This window comes from Vidua macroura, chromosome 11, assembly GCF_024509145.1.
Source record: "Vidua macroura isolate BioBank_ID:100142 chromosome 11, ASM2450914v1, whole genome shotgun sequence".
NCBI lineage: Eukaryota > Metazoa > Chordata > Aves > Passeriformes > Viduidae > Vidua > Vidua macroura.
The window spans coordinates 11763604-11783875 of NC_071581.1; the positions used below are offsets into that span (position 1 = coordinate 11763604).

At 37.8% G+C, this 20272-nt stretch overlaps 1 protein-coding gene across 2 annotated transcripts in view; it reads right to left on the minus strand.

Moving 5' to 3' along the window:
- The window catches only part of TOX3 (TOX high mobility group box family member 3), a 74112-nt gene that overhangs the window by 8346 nt on the left and 45494 nt on the right, over nt 1–20272 (minus strand). The window contains exons 2-3 of one of the 2 annotated variants that reach the window (XM_053987808.1): nt 16928–16993; nt 12756–13007 (exon numbers count right to left, since the gene is read on the minus strand). In XM_053987808.1, coding sequence (XP_053843783.1) covers nt 12756–13007; nt 16928–16993 — 318 coding nt within the window. Of the gene's footprint in view, nt 1–12755; nt 13011–16927; nt 16994–20272 lie in introns of both variants that reach the window. The other variant, XM_053987807.1, reaches the window with a different exon arrangement.

Below are 20272 nucleotides of genomic sequence, written 5' to 3' on the forward strand. Positions count from 1 at the left end.
CAGCCATTGCCAGCTTGGCTCATCATCCATACTGTACCACTCTGCTTTTCCTACTTCTTAAATGCTTTTAATATTTTCAGTAAAGGACTGTAGTTCCTTAGAGATGAGTGTGTGTGCCAAAAGTGGAGCACTTGATACAGAAAGATCAAAACATCAGACTTATTGGCTGAAATACCCATTTGCTTCAGGGCACTTTTCTGTGAAAATCTACTGCTGTTAACTACAGGGTCATTTTGATTGTGACTTGTATTGGCAGTGGCATCTGGAAGTCATTCAAAGTCTTTTGTGAAACGATATCACTCTGCCCATTACTCCAATCATTTTGGCTTACAGACGTTACTTTATTGCATGAAGAAAAACTCTGCTGGTTTTCTTCAGCAAAGCTGAAGATGATCAGAATAACCTTCTCTCATAAAAACTAACTTTCTTCGTTATTGTGCAGACAGTACTTTCTTGGAGGTGTTCTACCCCTAAAAGCCTTGCTTTTGTTCTCCCTTTATTGCTACACAATACAGGCCTTTCTGGCCTTTGCACTGAGGCAACAAAATGTGATGACAAGAGTTACAAACCATTTACTCCAGGTCTTGTCATTTCGGTTGCATCTATGATTTTATTGAGACTAAATTCTCTTGACTTGCACTGACCCAGAATCTAATTTTATACACAAGCCCATGAATTCTTAACTGTCCCTTTTTCTGATACTATCTGATGCTTGTGTGGGTTTTCTGCATCCTCTTACTTAATTTCAGTTTTTCTTTTCTGCATCTTTTCCTGATTTCTTTAGCCTTTTTTTTTTTCAGTCTTAAGAGCTTCAGTAAAATGTAGGAATGGCAACAACAATATTTTGTAACTGGCCATTTAGAACTAAATTGATAAGACATATTATATGAAAGAAAATGTATCATATAATATCCAATCCCTTATTGTTCATATTATATGTCCATATGAAAACAAAAAACAATGTATCTTCTGCACTTTTAGTTTAACTTATATGACTGATCAAAAAAAGAAAGGAACGGGGTTTTCATTTTTTGCTTTGTGGTACAGTGCTATGGCCCTGAACAACCTATGGTACCTATACAAGAGCTTTCAAACAAAGAAGTATAAGCCCTTTTTAATGTGTGTACAGTTGTTTGGAAAGAAGGCAGGGAGGCTAAGTCATAGCAATATTAAAGCCCATGGCATTTTCCTATAGCTCCTGAGCAAACAAAAGTCTTCTGAGAAGGGAGCTAGATAAAATCAAGAAAACAAATTTCCATCAATTATCTTTACTCTTATTTTTTCCCTGATACTACCAAAGGCCAATACCACACTGAAAGGATCAGTAACATTTCATTATGCTTGAGATGTTTATCAAAGAAATGTTTAACTATGAAAATCATCCTATATCAGAAGCACACATGGAAATACAAGTGCACTGAAGCACCCACATGACATCCTAATTACATTACAATATGAAAACTGAAAAGCTCACATATCCAAAAATAACCCACTGAGAGTATTAGGAGAATTTTAGAGAATATCACAAGCTCTTTTACATAAACTTTACCCCAACTAAATGTGATACACGAGTATTAAAAGCATTCAAGATTTTTGTAATATTAAGCAAAAACAAGAGATTACTTCTGTCAAAAAATCATGAACTTCTCAAGCAGACAGTATCAAGTTTTGATTGAACCTGATCTGTTTTACAGCCTTAGATTGAAGTTAGGCAAAACCTGGTGATCTTAAAACAAGTCAGGCAAAGCTCAACCACTGGTTTACTCAGCATGACAATCAAACAAGGACATGATGTGTGGAACTAAAACCAAAAGAGAAATAACTTGTCTAACTCTTCTGCAGGCTGAAATGGCTTTGACTCAGATCAATCTGTTGTCATCCTACATGAGTGCTACAAACCCCTCAGGTACAGAGACATTTATTGAGGGGAACATTGGCCACCCCTCTGGGCTCTCCAGTGACAGGGCGAGGGGGAAGGGCTCTAAACAGAGAGCAAGGAGGTTTGGATAAGGTATTAGGGAGCAATTCTTTAATGTGAGGGTGAGAGACAGAGATGCTCAAGGCCAGGCAGGATGGGGCCCTGAGCACCTGGTCTGGTGGAAGGCTTCCTGCCCATGGCAGGGGGGGTTGGGAACGAGATGATCTTTAAGGTTGCTTCCAACCCAAATAAGTTTTACCTTTCTATGATTCTAATTATATACCTGGATTTTAAAAAAGCAAAATACAGTCCAAAATGTTTTCCCCTTCTCAAAACAACTTTATGGTGACTGTCTCTTACACAGTTGTCACAACCCTGTTGCACACATTATAAAGACTTTCAGCACTTGGTTCATAGAAGGCCTCATCAAAGGAACCATAAAGATATCTGTCCATCAAACTGTCCTACTTTCAACAATTCTAATCACTTAGACACTTTAGACACATAAAAGTCATATTTAGTCCTATTGCTAATGGACATGTCTCACAGCCTATGACAAAAATATAGCTTATTTTACTTTGATTTGTAAAAGAACAAGTTCTCAAAACTATATAACATATCAATGCATCAAGAGACACTGGAAAGCAAATAATGGACTAAGGAAACTTAAAAAAAAAAAAGAAAAAGAAAAAAAAAAGGAATGTGTAAACTCCCATGCTTTAATTTATACAGTTTTATCAAAGGTGTTTTTTGAAGTATCATGGAGTACCTAAGTGAAAAAATTATATTAATAAAAGATAGTTTGTTCTTCTCTTAGCAACTCATTAAGCATCCAGTACTTAGTATAGCTTGTAATAGAGTTAGTATTTATTTTGACAGATAAATGCATCCAGCCATTACATTGAGAGATGTCCTAATTTCCACTTACTTACCCTGCATTTTAAGAATAATTTCCATACAGTAATTCTATCCTGAATTCCTACCCTGATATAATTTTAATCTCTGGGAACATTCAACAAGACATTTAAAAATATAACTAGGAAATTACTTAGAATATTTTTGAGCAATACTGAAGTCTTGATTAAAATCAATGTCTACAGCCTTCCATCATTTAAATTTGCAATACCTCCAGTGAGATTCTGGTCATGTGAGGACTGATGGAAGTGCCCCATGGAAGTGCCTACAGGAGGATGTAGGGCTAGGATCTCACCCCACACTGCATGAGATATTAAGGGAATTGAGAAATCTGGCAACCGAAATAACTAAGGAATAACCAAGCAAAATCCAACAGTTATGGTTATGTTCACTGTGCCCTGGTTTCAGAAGTTGACTTAAACTATTATATATTCTATTGCCTGAGGAATTCATCACTGTCAATGTAACATAAGCTGATGCAATATTTTAAAGGATGTATTTAAGTTGAAGCAAATGCACTTCAATGTGAAGAGTGAAATCCTCAGTTGTCCCTGACTGTAAATTACTCCCTTTACTTTTAGTCAAGTCAGCATATCTCTAAAAGAAATCCTCAATATTCTTTTTCTCCACAAGTAAATCATAGATAAAAGAATCCATTAATCTAAATTTTTACAGGATTGGACTTCACTGCCAATCAAAACAAATCAAACTAACAGGATGCTTTTCTCTGTCAGAGATTAAATCCTTACTTAATAGAATACAAAACAGTTGCACTTGGTTCTGCCACCACTGAAGAAGTGTCCTTCCTCTCCCCTCCATACACACCATCTTCACTAATAGAGCTGTCAAGCTGCAGTTATCAGGAGATCCTACAAGCAGCAGCTTCTTTTCTCTGGCAGTGAAAAAACTCCCATGTTCCACTCCATGTCTCTATAGAAAAGTTACCTAATTTGATTCCCATAATAGTGTACAAGAAACAGTACATGTCAATTTGTAAAAAAAAATTATGTCTTCATCTGGATCTAAGAGATGGGTTGGTGACAAGAAGTTCACACATGTTCTGTTGCCTGAAGAACAGGAAGAACATGTCAGTTTTTGGTCTGTGTGCCCATCCAGTCCCTCTACTCTCTTCTGTTCACACATAAACCACAGAAAAGACATGAAAAGAAAAAAAAAAAAAAAAAAAACCAAAATCAAAACCCAAACCCAACGAACATGAGGGCTCACTGATTTGTTCCTTAAAACTGAGCACCTTATTTTGGGGGTCATTGGGTGCTGCTGTGGGGGTCATACAAGACAGGTATTCTCAAAATCAAGTCATTCATTTGTGGCACCACTTGTACAGACTTGTTGTATAACATACTGCATAACCTACTGCATATATATACTGCACATATTATGGAACCTGGCAGTACAAAGTATCACTTTTGTTCCTGCCTATCCCAGGCCCAAAATTTTGCCTCTTTGTGGTTTGTGCATAGGCACCCAGGATGTTTCCTGCAACAGTTTTCACCACTGAGCACTTGTTTAAGGCACATACTGCAAATGTCATTAATGCATCACTGACAGGGGTGGGAGGTGCAATGTGAGACCAGCAAAACACAAGTGAAGATCTCTTCTGTGGGAGCACGCTCAGGGCTTAGGCAGTAGGAGCACAGCAACACCAGGCAGTGCAGCACCACCCAGAGATGTGATTCCAAACAGGGAGTGCCAGGGCCAACCACCCAGGTACCTGCCAGACCAACACAACTCCAGGTCCCAGGACTCACTACCTCTGCAATGTGGGGCTGTGGCCTCTGCTGGAACCAGTCATTCACAGCATGCTCAGCTGTGAATCTCTAACAAAACACCGTGTCACGTGGTGAAAAAATATACAAAGCTCAGAGCAAAGTCAAAACCACACAACTACCAAACTAAGGGACAAGGACTTGTGCCTGAAATGCTTACAATTCTTTATTCAAATTCAAATTCTTACTGGAGATGCCCTACCACCCTGTCCTGGAGTGTTTTCTCTTTGGGAACTTTGTTCTTACCCAGTTACTTTCCTGTGAGCCAGCAAATTCCTCACATGATCCCCAGTGCAGGCCAGAGAAGTAACACTTCTTGGTTGCCTCATTTGCCATCACGTCCTTCTGCTCTTGCAGACAAGGACAGGCTGGTCACAGCCCTCCACCCACCCACAGTGGCTGCTGCTGCTGTTTTAGCACCACCTAATTCACAACTTCTTTATAATTTAATTTTTGCACCATTTTGCAGAGGCATTTTAAACTAGGCTCTCCACTCTATTCCTCCCAGGCTTCTACCATACTTTAAAGCATATTGAATCACACTCCTCTTGGACAAGGCACCCAACAGCATGATCACAATACATGTGTGACTCAGATCACAGATCTGGGCTCTGATCTGATGAGTCTCTTGGCATGGGGAGCTTCTCTCCAAATTAGCAGTACAAGCTTAGGTCTGCTGTATGCAAACAGTGACAACACATTGCAAACAAATCCTGGATAGTTGAAATTAAGTCCCAGAATGTCAGATAAATGCTGTTAGCAGTTTTGTTACAACCTCAACTCAGGTGCTTCAGCTCCCAAATCAAAGGCAGACTTCAAAGGTCCTTATTATGCAGTAAGGAACGTGGGGAGAGAGTGTGAGGAAGCATGACAACTAACAAACATTATCAAAGGTAACAAGAATTGTGCAAGGAATTGCAGAGGGACAGACTCAGGGGTTACATGGCATTTTTATGTTTAAAAATGGCTACAAGTGTTGGTAGCTATGTTCAGGGATAAGTTTTCTTTAGGTTTTGGGGGATTTTTCTTTTCTGTGATGTTTGTTCATTTACTTGTTGGTTTCTGAAGTAAATCAGAAAAGTAGGTCTCATTATGTTTTGTATTACCAGACCCAGGTATGTTTTTCTTCCATCTACCTGGCAACATAGAGTAATTGAAAACTCTAAAGAGATTTCACATTTCTTCAACACTTGCAAACTTGAAGTGGAAGCTGAGTATTGGGTAAGCTGTCCAAGGGAAATCATGAGTGGTAACAGCAGAGAATAGCAGGAATTTCAAAGTTTTTAAATTACCCAAGAGCAAGGGCGGCTGAACCCAACTAAGCCTTTGGCCAGGTACAGCACATCTAGACCAGCTGCAGCATCTGCCTCATCCAGCTGGCTTATGAAAAGAGCACCTGATTTTAGAGTTTAAACTCAGGAGGCAGAATAGCTTACAGCCATGGCCTAGGCCTAATGTACAGTTGGTGTCCACAGCCACATACATCTGAGTTCCTTCTGAGCTCAGTTCTTAGGAATATCAGACACTCAGCTGCCGCTCCAATTCCTGACAGCTTTCCCAGTGAGCTATATCCTTTCCCCCAGATTCATATGGCACCTCACAATATTTTCTGGAGCTGATGGATCTTGATTTAGGTGCTATTATTATAAAATAGTCATAGTCTATTTTCCTGGACTGTTCTGCCTGTTACTGAGCTTTCATGCAGGAAGCATGAACATAACATCAATAGGCAATAACCTACCTGTTTCAATTTTTATTATTTTTTAGTTTAGTTTAGTGCCTGCTATTCAGACACGTGTCTTTGGCAACTGCTGCCACTTTGTTTCCTATGGATAGGTCCTTTGTAGCAGTTATTATGAGTGGCCTATTTTTAAGAATACCAGAAGACATTTCCCTCTCTCATTAACAGGGGCCCATTTATTGGTCTGTACCAATGTGAGTATGTCTCAGAAAAATGAATCTATATCATCTGCACTGAGAATTACAATGTCACTGAGGATATGAAAATCTTCACACTATTGTTTAGCAGGCCAGCACCATCTTCCCATCAGGCCAAAGCCACAGCATGGCCCTGTGCCAGAGCCACTGCTGCCTCCAGGGCTCTCAGCCTGTCACCCTCCTGCCCCCAGGGCCCTGCAGCTCTGGAAGGTAACTGCAAAATGCCCAACTACCTCACCAGGTGTAGAATAAAATATTTAATTCTACACCAAACAAAAAGGAAGTACTCTGAAAAGACTCTGAAGTTCATCCACACAGCACCTAGGTCTGAGCTGTGTCCCAGCCCAGCTGGGAGCAGCCACCAGAGCTGCCAACTGAGTCCTAAAGGTCTCAATTTCCAGAGCGTCCCTCTTGTTCTGTACATGGGCAAATGTCACTGCTCGGAGCTGCCCAAGCATCCTTTAATTCAGGCTTGCTTGAGATTAATTTTTCCTGGTACCACAAATTCTGCAAACCAGTGGCAGTAACAGCTGCCATTTCTGCTGGGAAAGGCCAATACAAGCCAGACTAACACTGCTGATTTAAAGCCCAAGCTTAGCAACTCAACACAGAAATCTAAGAAAAAACAGAAGAGAATCTGTTTTTCTAGTAAGAGTAATTACTACTTCCATAAACTAATACCCAGAAACTTGTGAAATTTCTTGTACATTTTGTATCACAGATGACAATAAACACATTCATAACAATAACAAGGGCTTGTTTTAATAAACCATTCCAGGCGTTAAACACATTAATGACCCATGAAATAACTGTTTCATCTGCAACACATTAAACAATGTTGTTATAACATTTTATTAATTGAAAACCTACTTCATTCTCTCCAGACAGGAGATTACTGACTGGATATTAAAAGAGAGATGTAAAAATAAGTTTCTTTGTAAAGGAAAATGAAACATATAAATGAGAGGCACCCAGTCAGGTGAGTAGTGAAATAACTATCTTTTGCCAATTTCAAAGTAACGTTTTTAGCTTTCAGTCTTCCAATCTTATGTTAATCTATTCACTTAAAGTTCATTAGTAATTTGGGAATTTAAACTGCTAAAAAAAAATTTGAGCTGTCAGTAAAAGGCACCACTGTTCTGAAACATTAATAATATTTCTATTGTATGCAGCCTTTAATAAGCTCAAATTTGCACCTCATCTTTTTAAAGCCACATTCTTGAGATGTTTATTTTTAAACTCTCTTCTTCAAATAAAAGCAATAGTCACTATTGTGCTTTTGATTTGAGCACAGTGCCACTCCTAAGGAGTAATATAATTAAAGATGAGCATATTCCACTATGAATTAGCCTTATCTGTGCAGAATCCTGACTGCGCTGGCAGCACTGCAACAATTATAAAATATAAACAGGCTCAAATCTTCATCAAATAGGAAACACATTTTCTCTAGCAGCATAAGTAATGTAGAGAGCAATATATATAAAACTATCAGTCTGTTTTTCTAACAATTGTACGTTTTTGAAGAAAAGAAAAAATCAGACTGAAAAAAGACAATTATTTTACTGTCTGTTTCTTAGACATCAGAAAGGAAATTTTGAAATTCATCAAAGCTAACCTTCTGTTATGTACAACAGGCTAAGCTGAAAAGAATGTTAACAAGTTCAATTTTCATTCAATCAGCACTACTGCTCTCTGAAATGTTTCATTGCAGGAAAGAAATAAAAATAATCTATATGGTAATTATGAGGATGAATCCCCCAGTAACTTTCAGCTACATGAAAGGTCAGTTCTATTCAAGATATTTTATCAGTCCCCTGCACATACTCCTGTCCTGTCATTTTAAATCTGAACAGCATTTTATTTTCCCATTTACAGCTACCTGCAGAATTAAGTACTTAAGCCAAATAAGAAAAAAAAAAAAAAAAAAAAAAAAAAAGAAATGTTGAATGCTGGCAAAGGCTATAATAGCATGGAGATAAATCGTTCAGCTGCTCTCTCTCAAGCCTCTGGGGCTGCAGATTTTTCTTCTCCTGGTGCACTGTGGGTATTCAAAACTTGTTCAACATGATTTCATTTCATTTCAGGCACTGCCTGAGAAAACTAAATTACAGAATCAATCATACAGAAGGTCAGAGTGAGACTTCATTACAAGTATTGCATGCTTGCATGAATATCTTTCATTTATGACTGACCCAATATGTCACAATAGCTGTCTAGTAAAAATAATCCACTTTCTGAAATTGATGTACTACTGATGTCAATGCTACTCAGCAGGCTGGGCAGATTAGAGAGAGGTGTTAAAAAAAGGAACCCTCAGGAGCAAAACTTGTAGTTTTATAGAATTGCCACAGTTTGCAGATTAAAATAATTTTTTATGGGCAGCTCAACAGAAAACATAGCATTAATATAAAATATTGGGGGTTGATTTTTAATGAGGATATTGCTGTTGATTTCTGCTTATTTATATTCAAGTATTTATAGGGATAATATTTGCATCATGTAAATCCATGCATTCTTTGAAGTCAAATGTACATCAACACTCCATTTTTCAGTGACTCTTTTTTGAACACCAGAATTTTATTTGCATGTTATTAAAATATTAAAATTAATCAAACTGCCTCTGTTTTATCTCCTCTTTTTGTTGCTGTTGCCTGTTTTTAAATGTTTAAAAATGCTGTAAAGATAAATGTGTTGTGTTTGTTGCCAATAATAATGAAGTTAATCAGCATTGTGACAAATTGTCACTCTTTCCACAGTAGGTATACCGTGATAGCATGAACAATGGTTAACTCACCAATAACAATCTTTAGTAATTGCTAAGTCACATTTATGCTGAGAATAAATATATAGATATCTTTCTTGCACCATGAATGCTATTTTCAATATAATAGTACATAAAGAATATGTTAAACCTTTTTTCTTTCTCTTTTTTGTTTTCCATGTGTGTGTCTTCCTGTGAGTAATATGTGAGATCCTTGCAGAAGCATTATGTGGTACCTAGCCAACTCCATACCCTAAGGGAGACAGAGGAAAACCTTGACATAACCTATTTTTAACCATGCCTCTGGCGATTCTGCATTCAAGTTTATAGGTGAACATGTCAGGTAGTACATAGAAAAAAGCCAAAGACACACAGTATTAATCATAATTCTGTCCAAGCCCATTTTATTTTTTCAACATTTGTAATTTAAAATCTCATGACATTTCTCAAGGTGAAATTCTTGTACCAGGCTTTGCAACAGGGTAGGACTACATTTACCTAAATTAAATATTGCTTACAGTAAAGCTCTCTAATGCTTCACGAGATAAGCAATAAACTCAGTGCAGTTAATATTAAAATTATTTAAGTTTGTATTCAGCTCAAGGAGCTTTAGTGATTAGCAGTACACCATTAATACAGCGTTTAAATAAGACTATCCCAGTATCGCTGGATAAGAACATTGTTCTGTAAGAGTATACGAACATCATAATTATTTTACAACCCCATCTTTAGTTCTTTCAGATATAGTAAATTCAATTGACCATGAAATGAAATTTCATAGTCAAAATGCCTCCTTTACATTTTTTTATTGCTGCAATAAAGTTTTTATAGCTCCAAGGCAAGGTAATTCATGAAATGTCTAATTTAAGGATGAATTCTAATATTATTAATAAATATTTACCAGTTTAATAAAATGCACATTTTCAACATAAAATATTATATAATGGTTTCATTTTTTTATTTTTGAAATACAGATTAACTGCTGGAAAATTTGACTACTAAAGAGAACTATATGAGTTCAGGGGAAAGCTATGTAAGGACCCACTAATGTTTTTAAACTTCCCAAAGCTACCTAGCATTTATGAGCAGAAGAGAAAAAGTCTACTGAGTAGAATACAATGGCAGGGGCCACTCCATCTCACAGCATGAAACAAATCAAGCAGTTGTGGGCAATGTCTGACATACAAACCTCCCTATGTGCCTCCTCCATATCCAATCACACAATTCCTTGTCAATTCTCTGCAGCAAAACTGTAGCACACAAGTTCCCAATCCATATCTTTGAACTGGAAATCACCCTAAAAATGCCACTGGACTACTGGGGTAAAAGGCAGGAGCTTCTCTGCATCTTTTCACTGACCTGTATGGGAACAAATCTTACCATTTGAGCCAGTGTAAACTGTGCCATTAATTTCTACATTGCACAGGCAAGGGAAAAGGCAGAGATGTGAAGCCTCCCATTGAGCACCAGAAGAGATGAGTGAAGGAATACATAATCTAGAGGCCTCTTCTGGTTGGAAGTGTTAAGGTGACCACATTTATTCATGGAAGAATCACATTCAGTAAAAGGTTGCAAAACTAAAGGGCAAAACTGAGTCAGGTTACAAACCACTCAATAACTTCGAGGGGATACTTGGACACATAACACCAATCCAGACCACAATAATTTCTGACCAAGTTTCACTGTATTCTGTGCACACACACTCCATTACTTTTGTTTTCAGGCACAACATTCCTAACTCTCAGGTTTTATTAATCTGATCTTCCTTCAGAAGTTACCCAACATGTACAGTGCAAAATGAGATTGAAAACAAATACTACATCCTTCAAGGCCTGTTTTAGGCAGTGCCTGTTTTGGATCCACAGAATAACTAAATTCTGTATCTCCTAATTAGTGAGCAGCTCGTGGTTCATTCTGCATTAGTACTAGCTACTCTTCATGACCTCCAAAGAAATATTAAAATTTGCAATGAAGTCAGCAGCCTGTAGAGTTACAGAGAAATATTTACTGCCTGCTGGTTTGTAAATCTTTAATTAATTTTCACTTGCCAGAATAATAAAAAAGAAATCACAACATAACAACACAACCTTTATTACAGTCCAGCAGTAAATATGTATTTTCACTATGTCAAGTTCAGCAAAAGGTCCTATATAAAAGAGCTAATCAGAAAAAAATACAGTTGATGTAAAATATCTGTTCAAGCTAAACAGTCACTAGCTCTCCAATATGCAACACGGAAACTAATTCTAATTGTAAGCACTGAGTTTAAAATGCTGAGTAGGATAAACTGGCTCACAGCTGTGTCTCATGGCTGGCAGTGTGGATGTTACTGCACAAAGCTCTCAGAAACCCACACTGGGAGATCCCCCTGAGCCCAAAGGGAAACACTGCAATAACATGGGAACTGCCCCGTGCACCTCCCTTGGAGACTGCAGCCCTACAGTGTGTATAGGTTCTGGAGGAAACTCCACATATCCCTGCTTTTGATTGTTCTAATCAACTCTGGAATTAGCCTCACAGTCCCCATCACTCAGCCCTTCCACACCCAGATCATGCCTCCCTATTCTTGAAGACTCAGACACAGCCCAGGAAGAGAAGACCACCCTGCCCCAGCCTCTGTGGCCAGCAAGAGCACTGGACACAACAAAGCCTTTTGATGGCCCTATATTTCTGAGTATTGTCAAGGCAATACATCCCTGTCACTTTTATTATGAGTTTAAAAAAAAAAAAAAATTAATTCCCTTTTATAAAGATTTAACCCATGGAATATACAGGATAGAGGGAAATACACTGGTTTTTTCCTGCTGCCATACTGTGTCTGGCTCTCCTTCTGAACTACTCTCAATACCGAGCTCTCAAAATATCCTGATGGATGTCAGCTGTGGGTCCTACACTTCAAATACAGACAAGCAATTCATTCTAAATGTTGCAGTTCACCCTGGCCAACACTATGGTCTTTCAATTCTTGATGCCAGTGCCAACTGTATAACACATTTTTGAACTTTAGGAGCACTTGGGATGCACATGATGCCAATGGATATGGGCTTCCAAGTCCATTCCCAAAATGAAAATTCTGTGTTTGTAAAGCCTGACTGGTTCTTCACAAGAGATCTGTTCACAAACAGTATAGCATGGCACTGTACATTAACAAACATGTTTATCTTGCTGAATCCACCAGTATTTAACCCTTAACCATTTGGCAACTGCCTTAAGGAGCTGAGTAACAGCCAATCATTGTTTGCTGTGTAACAACACGTGTGTCATTGTTCATCCAGAACACGCCTGTAACGTGACACAGAACACTGGCAAAAGCTTGGTCAGGCACCCAAAAAAAGACACAGATCTTCTGAGGGGTCAATGAAAACTGAGAGATGGCTCAGATCTACATGTGATAGACACCACTAGGCAATGGGAACACACAAAGAACCAGACCTACCATATGCAATCCATTGCTGTGGATGACGCCATCCTGCTCCACGAGATTGCGGGATATTGTAATAGAGGGAAGATCCAAGCTCTGGGGGGGAAACTGAGGCGTAAATTCATTTCCTTGTGCAGGCAGCTGGTCACCAAGGCCCTGAAAGGGGAGCAGTATGTCTGCCATGCCCAGTGAGGGATCTGACTCAGGTGGGGGGGTAATGGGTGGGATTTCAAATTCCTCGTCCCCAAGGCTCGGCGTATGGAATGTCTGCTGGAAAAGGACACGACAAGACAAACAGTGTTAGGGCACACAGAGCTCAATAGTCACCTCCACACCTCAAGTCCAAATCTTAGTTTTTTCTCGAAAGAAAACTCTATTATTGCCAACAAAATTTTTAAGTTTCATATGCTGAATGGGTCTGTGGATCATTCTGATTAAAGATTTAAGTCTCATTATCATATGGCTTAAATGGAGTATCAGTATTACCAGTTTTTTAATGTGCACTTAATTAGCAACATCTGTCTGTTGTTAGTCCGAATATCAGCTACATTGGATTTGGCTGAATAACAAACTGCCACTTTATTGATATGTTAGTAAAATAGCACAAACAGCTTACATTACTCTCACGCTTCATAAAACACTGACAATTTCGTAGCACACACACAACAAGAATTCAGCACTGACCATTTCACATCTTTTGTTTGCTTTTATCCACTAACAAACTTGAAATATTACCATCCTTTATTTCTTTTCCATCCCCAAAATATAGTGAAGCCTTTTAAACAGAGGTTGCAATTTGGAGGAGAGGCATATGAAAGCGTGAGGGTGATTACAGCAGCTTCCAGTGCTTTCTGAAGCAAGCCAGCTTTGTTTGAACAGTAGGTTTGTTATTAACTAAACACCTGTTAAGATGCCTTGAGCAAAACATTTACTGCCAGTTATCTTCAGGGTTTGTGCATGTTTGTACGTGTGCATGTGTCTGTCAAATATAGTCTTTATTCAGAGTCTGTATCTGGCTTCAACGTTGCTGACTTTTATTTGGGAAACAAATGAGCTATGCTTATTCAAATTTTTTGAGAGTTAAATGAACTTTCATGTATTATTTCAGGTCCACTGCTACTTAATAATAGAAATTCAATGCTTGAAATTAGGCCATTTTAAATGTACCCAAATCAGGACTGCCTTGATCAAATTGGGCAGTTGGCAATCCTAAAATAGGCACTCTTGTCTTGTTCTGGACATGCAAGGCTGCTCTGGGATTTGTTTGTTTGCATTAGTTCAGGATTCAGGTTGGGGCGGAAGGGAGAATTATTTTATGTATTAATTACATTGTTTGAAAGAGTGACTTAATGCAAGTTAATTTAAAAATGATAAGTTCAGTGAAAGATCTCATTAACTGCTGCAAATTGTCATCCTTCAAACTGTTAATGATGATATAAATTAATAACCGCTTGAGAGAAGATGGAAACTGAAACACAAGAAAAACCTTTGCTTGCATATAGAACCTGTCAGCTGTCATTATTGGTCTCACACCAGAAATGATGGGGTCCCAGATTGCTGCAGTCTGCAGCACTGTCAGAGTCTGCTGAGACTGTGCCCATCTCGCTCCAACTGCAAGGCTGTAACTCAATTCTGGATGTGAAGGCTGGGCCTGGATTAGGGAGATGTTTGACTTCCCCACTGCTATATTACAAAAGGTGTGAATTTTTCTTCTCATGGACCCCGTGGTTCACAAACACAAAGGATGGATTGGCCAGGAGAAGTGGTTGGCTAATGAACATAACCCTATGGCTGCATTTGCAGTTATTTTGGCACTAATGTGGTCTAGTAACAGATGCAACTGTAATTTGTGACTCATTTGCTACCCCATTACTGCTTAATGAAATCTAACATATCACATTAACAATACGGATAAACACTCATTCTTGATATGTGGCATTTGGCTGTTTTCATTACCACTGTAATTAACACTTGAAATATTATTTCAATAAATATTTAAGGTGCTTTAAAATGAGTTGTAGTAATCATGACATAGAGACAGAAAACATAAAGCAAATGTGTGGCTTCTAAGCCTGAATGTGCTCTAAGATTACACTCTTAAGGCATTATTTACAGAAATAAATGGGATTCTAGCTCAGCAGTGCTCAGGCCCAAAATAATACCGAGAAAGCTACATTCATGTTAATGCAAAACCACTATAATTAAATACATTGTAATGCAGTAATTGCAAAGTAAGGTTCACGCTTTAATACGAACAGTAACACTTAATCATATTTTTATTCCTTGTTCAAGCAAAAGGGTTCAGTGAAATCAGTATTATTATAGTACATTTGAACCTCTCTTTACTTGACATATTTATGAGATATTAGTAATTATAAGAACTGGATCTTTTTTCCCCATCTAACAGAATAATTCCAGGACAGCTGCAGAAATATATAACATAGCTAGATAATAATACATTATTTTACTTAGAAAAATAGCATTCATCTTAATACTTATAGCTGCAAATGGGAGAGTAAATTGATGAATGCCTTAACAATTTTATGTCTGAATTTAATTCTGAGTGTATAGTTTATCCAAATATGTATGTATCTTTAAAAAAAAAAACCAAAAAACATACATGTGACAGAAATAAGATTGAGAATGAAATTGATGTAATCTAAGAAGAAAGCAACCCTCTTGGTGAAATAGCCTTAAATCCAAATCACTGGGCTATTCAGTCTGTAAAAAGAGCCTGAATAGTATGCAATTTGGGACTGCAGAAAGGTGGTGTTATGACCAAAAGATGGTATAACATTTGTGAGTTTTATCTTACCAATCACATTTTTTAAAGTTATTAACTTTTCAAATATTTGTATCTTACACATATATTAAAAAAAAAAAAACCACAAAAACAAAAACTGTGTGCATGGTTAAATGCCATCTGTACTGAAATGTTCAAAACATTTGTTCCTTTTGATAAAAATGCAAATCTGGAGAACTGTTGTATCAACATATAACAGCCAATGTCTGACACGGTGAATTATCACAGCTGGAATTAAATTGTCTCTGAACAGCTGCTGGCAGCAGAGCTTTCATCAATGTTTGATTCAAATGTAGGAAAGAAATTCTACAGAAAGAAACATCATGTTGTCATTACAGATGGGGTTTGTGTTCATTATCACAAATAACACTGGAGCTAGTGCCAAATAATATTCCCTTATCTAAGCAGTCTTGCTGGGTAAAAAGAGATGGTGACCATTGTATAAATGATTCATAAAATCCTACCCTTAATTCTAACCTTCATATTTATTGTTACACCTTTCTGCTTATTTTCTCTGAGGTCACTGTTTTAGAAGTGCACAGGAATACCTGTGACTGAATCCCCACTTACAACACAAAAATCAGGGCTGCCTGGTTTTCTGCCCTTTCCTCATGTTGGGAAGATCATTTATGATATGCACCCTCTAAACAATTCTTGTTCTCCATATTGCCGTGCACACGCCAGACAGTGCACGGAGTAAGAGCTTGGGTTTCAAGGATGAGCAAAGGCAGTTTCTTTCTGCACTTGGGGTCAGGATTAGTGTGTTCATTGTCTTTTAACTGGTTATAAGGTGGCCCCACCTAGCAGATACATAGAGCCTGGAGTTCCCACACTTTCTCCAGTTCCCATTCTCAAAGGCAGTGATAAAATACATCATCTCCACAATCCAGCCAGCCTCCACCAGCCCAGCCTCTGGCTTTGTTGTGGACCCTGGATTCAAAGGATTCCTTGATGCAGCACATAAACTTCAGGCAACAGAGCTGGCTTAGGTTTTCTATCTCGTATGAGTATTGAGAACCTAAATTAAACCATTTGTATCTATAACAAAAATTAGAACATTAGCTAGTAATGACTATTACTAAGCTTGCTTTCAAAGTGTACACCTACTGTGCCTTTTATTTGTTTCCTTCTGTTCATATTTTTTTTCCATACATAAAGCAGATTTGTTTCTATTGACATGCTATGTAAGTAACAGCCTTATGGACAGCTAAATTGACTAGTAATGGAGAGCTGTCAGGTTATTTTCTTTCTCATTAAAGTCTTTATTTTGTGCTCCATAAAACACACAGAAATTCAGCACTTCACTCTTCATCCATTCAAAGTCTGTTAAATTATCACCGCAAACAGCAGAATATGAGCATAAATAAAAAATAAAAACATCTACCTCATTTGCAGCAAGAAATGCATTATTTGCCTCTGCCATGTTCATGTAGTTGTTATTGTTTCCAAACTGAAAGAAAAATAAATATTTGGATTTAATGTATGCCATGATAAACTTTTCTTTACCCCATCACTGGCATAGAAAAGGTTGGGGGAAGAAAAACAACAAAACCAAAACAAGAAACAGATAAAAAGTATTTGCAGATGTTCTTTGAAGTCAGAACTCAATTGGATTCAACAACATTATTATTATTATTACTATTATTATTGTTATATATACTCTGCATCCCCCAGCCTTTACAAGATTCATGTGTATCTCTCCAACTTTTTTTGCCCATGCAGCAAAGCCACCCCAGAAACCTAAAGGTGACTTTGGAAATTAAGAATCTGTTAGGAAGAGACCCCCAGGAAAGACATTTCTACTGTACTACATGTTTTTTGATGCACATTATAATATTTCTGGCAGTGATCCTGACACGGAGGATTGATGTAGCTGCTGTATTCCTACTCCAAGCAGACCTGGCTCCAAAGAGCTGAAGGCTAGTAAGGGGAAGAATGAGAATCTGCAATGCTGTTCCTGAAGTCCCATTCTTTCCACAAAATTGAAAAGCCAAACAACCTCCCTTTGTTTATCTTTAACTCCAGTGGAGCTCCCACTCTCCCAGTGAACATTAACACCACAACATTTTGCAAATCAGAGAAACTGTCTGACACTGAGACCCCGAGATGTGCCCAGTGCCCCTTGTTCCCACTGAGGAGCAACTCTCATTCCACATGCCAGTGATCACAAGGGATTTCCTTCGAGGTCAGTCATTTCCTCCAAATTCTCCAGTATGAACATTTGTTGAGGAAGATAGGTACTTTTACTTCTACAGACTGAACACAGACAAGACAGAGATTATCAGCATAATACTGTGCCTTATGCCCTTGAACAGCACCTCCAAAGGCATATAAACAGTCCTGTACGTGTTCCCAGAGGAGGGAGGTATCCAAAGTCTTTGCTTCAAGGAACAGACACCAGACATGTCAGTCACCTACAGTAAAAAAGGCTTTCCCATGTGCACATTGCTGCTACCAGGCACAGAGCACAGAGCAAGGCAGAGGGAAGGAAAAGCCCCCATGCTGTCCCTACCACATCACTGCTGCTAAAGCCACACTGAGCATTCCTCCCTTAACTCCCATTTTTTAGTTTAATAAAACAAATATTTTTAGGAAGGCTTTGTTTTATCTTATCTTGCCAGATCTTGGTGGAGCTGCAACGCCCCCCCACCCCAGCCCCACAACAGCAAACACTCCCAACAGCAGCACAAGCTCTGCAACCAGTGCATGGGCATGGGTGACCATGCACTTGCACAGCTTGTTCTTTCCAAGCAAGAAACTCTGGTGTGCTTTCAGAGCAGCTGAACCTGTCCTGAAAGGAAAACCACTTTGCTTCAGCTCTATTTGCTACAGCTGTACTTGTGCCTGACTGTTTTTAGCAGTGAAATGTTTCAGACTCTCCAGTTTCTCATTGGAGGGACCAGTGATCCTTCCAAGAAAGGTTCTTGCCCTGAAAACTCAAACATTCACTTCTGGCAATAAGACAAAGTTAAAAGGAGATTAAAAAAAAAGAAAAAAAAAAAAAAAAGAAAAAAAGAAAAAAAAATTGGAGTCTTGTGTACCTGATGAATTGTCAAATTGACTAAACAAGACATCAACAAATTAGGAGACACTCATAGGGGAGGGAAGGAATACAAGATGAGATCCCTCATTCTGAAGTAACAAATTCCATTTTTGTACTTATCATTCTGAATCTTTCAACCTATAACACATGTTAAGCAACAGAGGCCTTAGCACAATATGTAGGCTGCCTCATAGCTATTAAAACTCTGTTATCCCCAGCTATGCAGATACTCAAGTAATGTCATCCATTTTTTAAAAGCCCAGATGTCACCCATGTTTGGAGATTAAAAAATTCAAGTAAAATTGCACATTCAAATGACTGTTTTGGCACTTGGGGATGTGTGTGTGGATTTGTTGCACAAAGACATTACTTCAGCTCAACAGTGCGATCGACAGGATAGAATTTTTCATGTCAGTTAGTGGCAAACTAAGAATGACTTACATGAAAAACTCAAATGGCTCTATTTGAATAGAGCTGTTCTTTCTACAGTAACCAAAAAAAAAAAAAAACCCAAGAAAAAAAAAAAAATAAAAAGAAATTAAGTTTTCAAAGGATACCTAAGGGCAAAGGTACATTAGGCAAGCATTACTCTAACACTGGATAAATAAGTGAGGACAAACCCTACCCTATTTTAATGACCTTTGCATCCTAAGGGCTCCAGTGCCTCAAAACAGAAAAGTGGCTGATTGTTTCCTTGAAGAGTAAAATTCTACATTGTTTTGATGGACATATATTGCTCACAGCACAGCTATGGCTTTCTGATTGCCAGGGTGGTTTTCTTCTTTTTTGTTTTATTAAAGTAAAACAATGGGGAGAGTGACAATTTAATTTTCCATTTTATTAAGGCTGTGGAAGCAAATGATATAACAAAAAATGTCAAAGCGAAAGTTACAGGTACATATCCTTCAAGTCATTCTCTTCTTAGGCTATAATATTTAATACCCCATTGTGTATGACTCAGGCAATGATGTCAGAAACTGGAATATTACAGATTTTGTTAGTATGGATCACAACTAATATTTTTCACATTTATTTTTTGTCTCTAAACTAGAAATCCACTGAAGGCACATAACAATTATCAGTGAGTATTTCTAAGATTAAACTTTCATATTATCTAATGGTACCTATAACAACAAAAGAAAATAAAATGGTTATTATCTTAAGGACCTAAACAATTCAAAAAACAAATTAAGCTTAGAGTGAAATAAGAACTGGGTTAGAAATCCTCTTCTGAACAGTTAGTCTGAGAATGTAATTACTGAAGAAACTACAGCTAATCAGCTGTGAATTGTATCCATTAATTAGTATTTGCCCTGGAGAAATAAGAAAAATCAGTAACAATGTTAACACTGCAATGCACTGATGAGTACCGAAACACAGGGCCCTCAGCATTTAGTCAAGCAGGTGGCTCCAATGGTCCAAGTAATTTAAAAAGCTCTCACCTGAAGTGCAGAGCTGGAATTACAAAGCACTTCTTGCATATCTTTGTATCTATATAAGGCTATAATTAATGGCTTTTAATTTAGAAACACTTTGTGATCAGCTGGGAACAGTTATAAATCATTCTAAATAGAACAACGGGTTCTTGCCTATTTTAGTAAAATAATTTTTTGTGAAAAGATTCTTGGTGCAGACAATATTTTTCTCCATTTATTTTCTTAAGGAACATAAACAGCTCAGAGCATT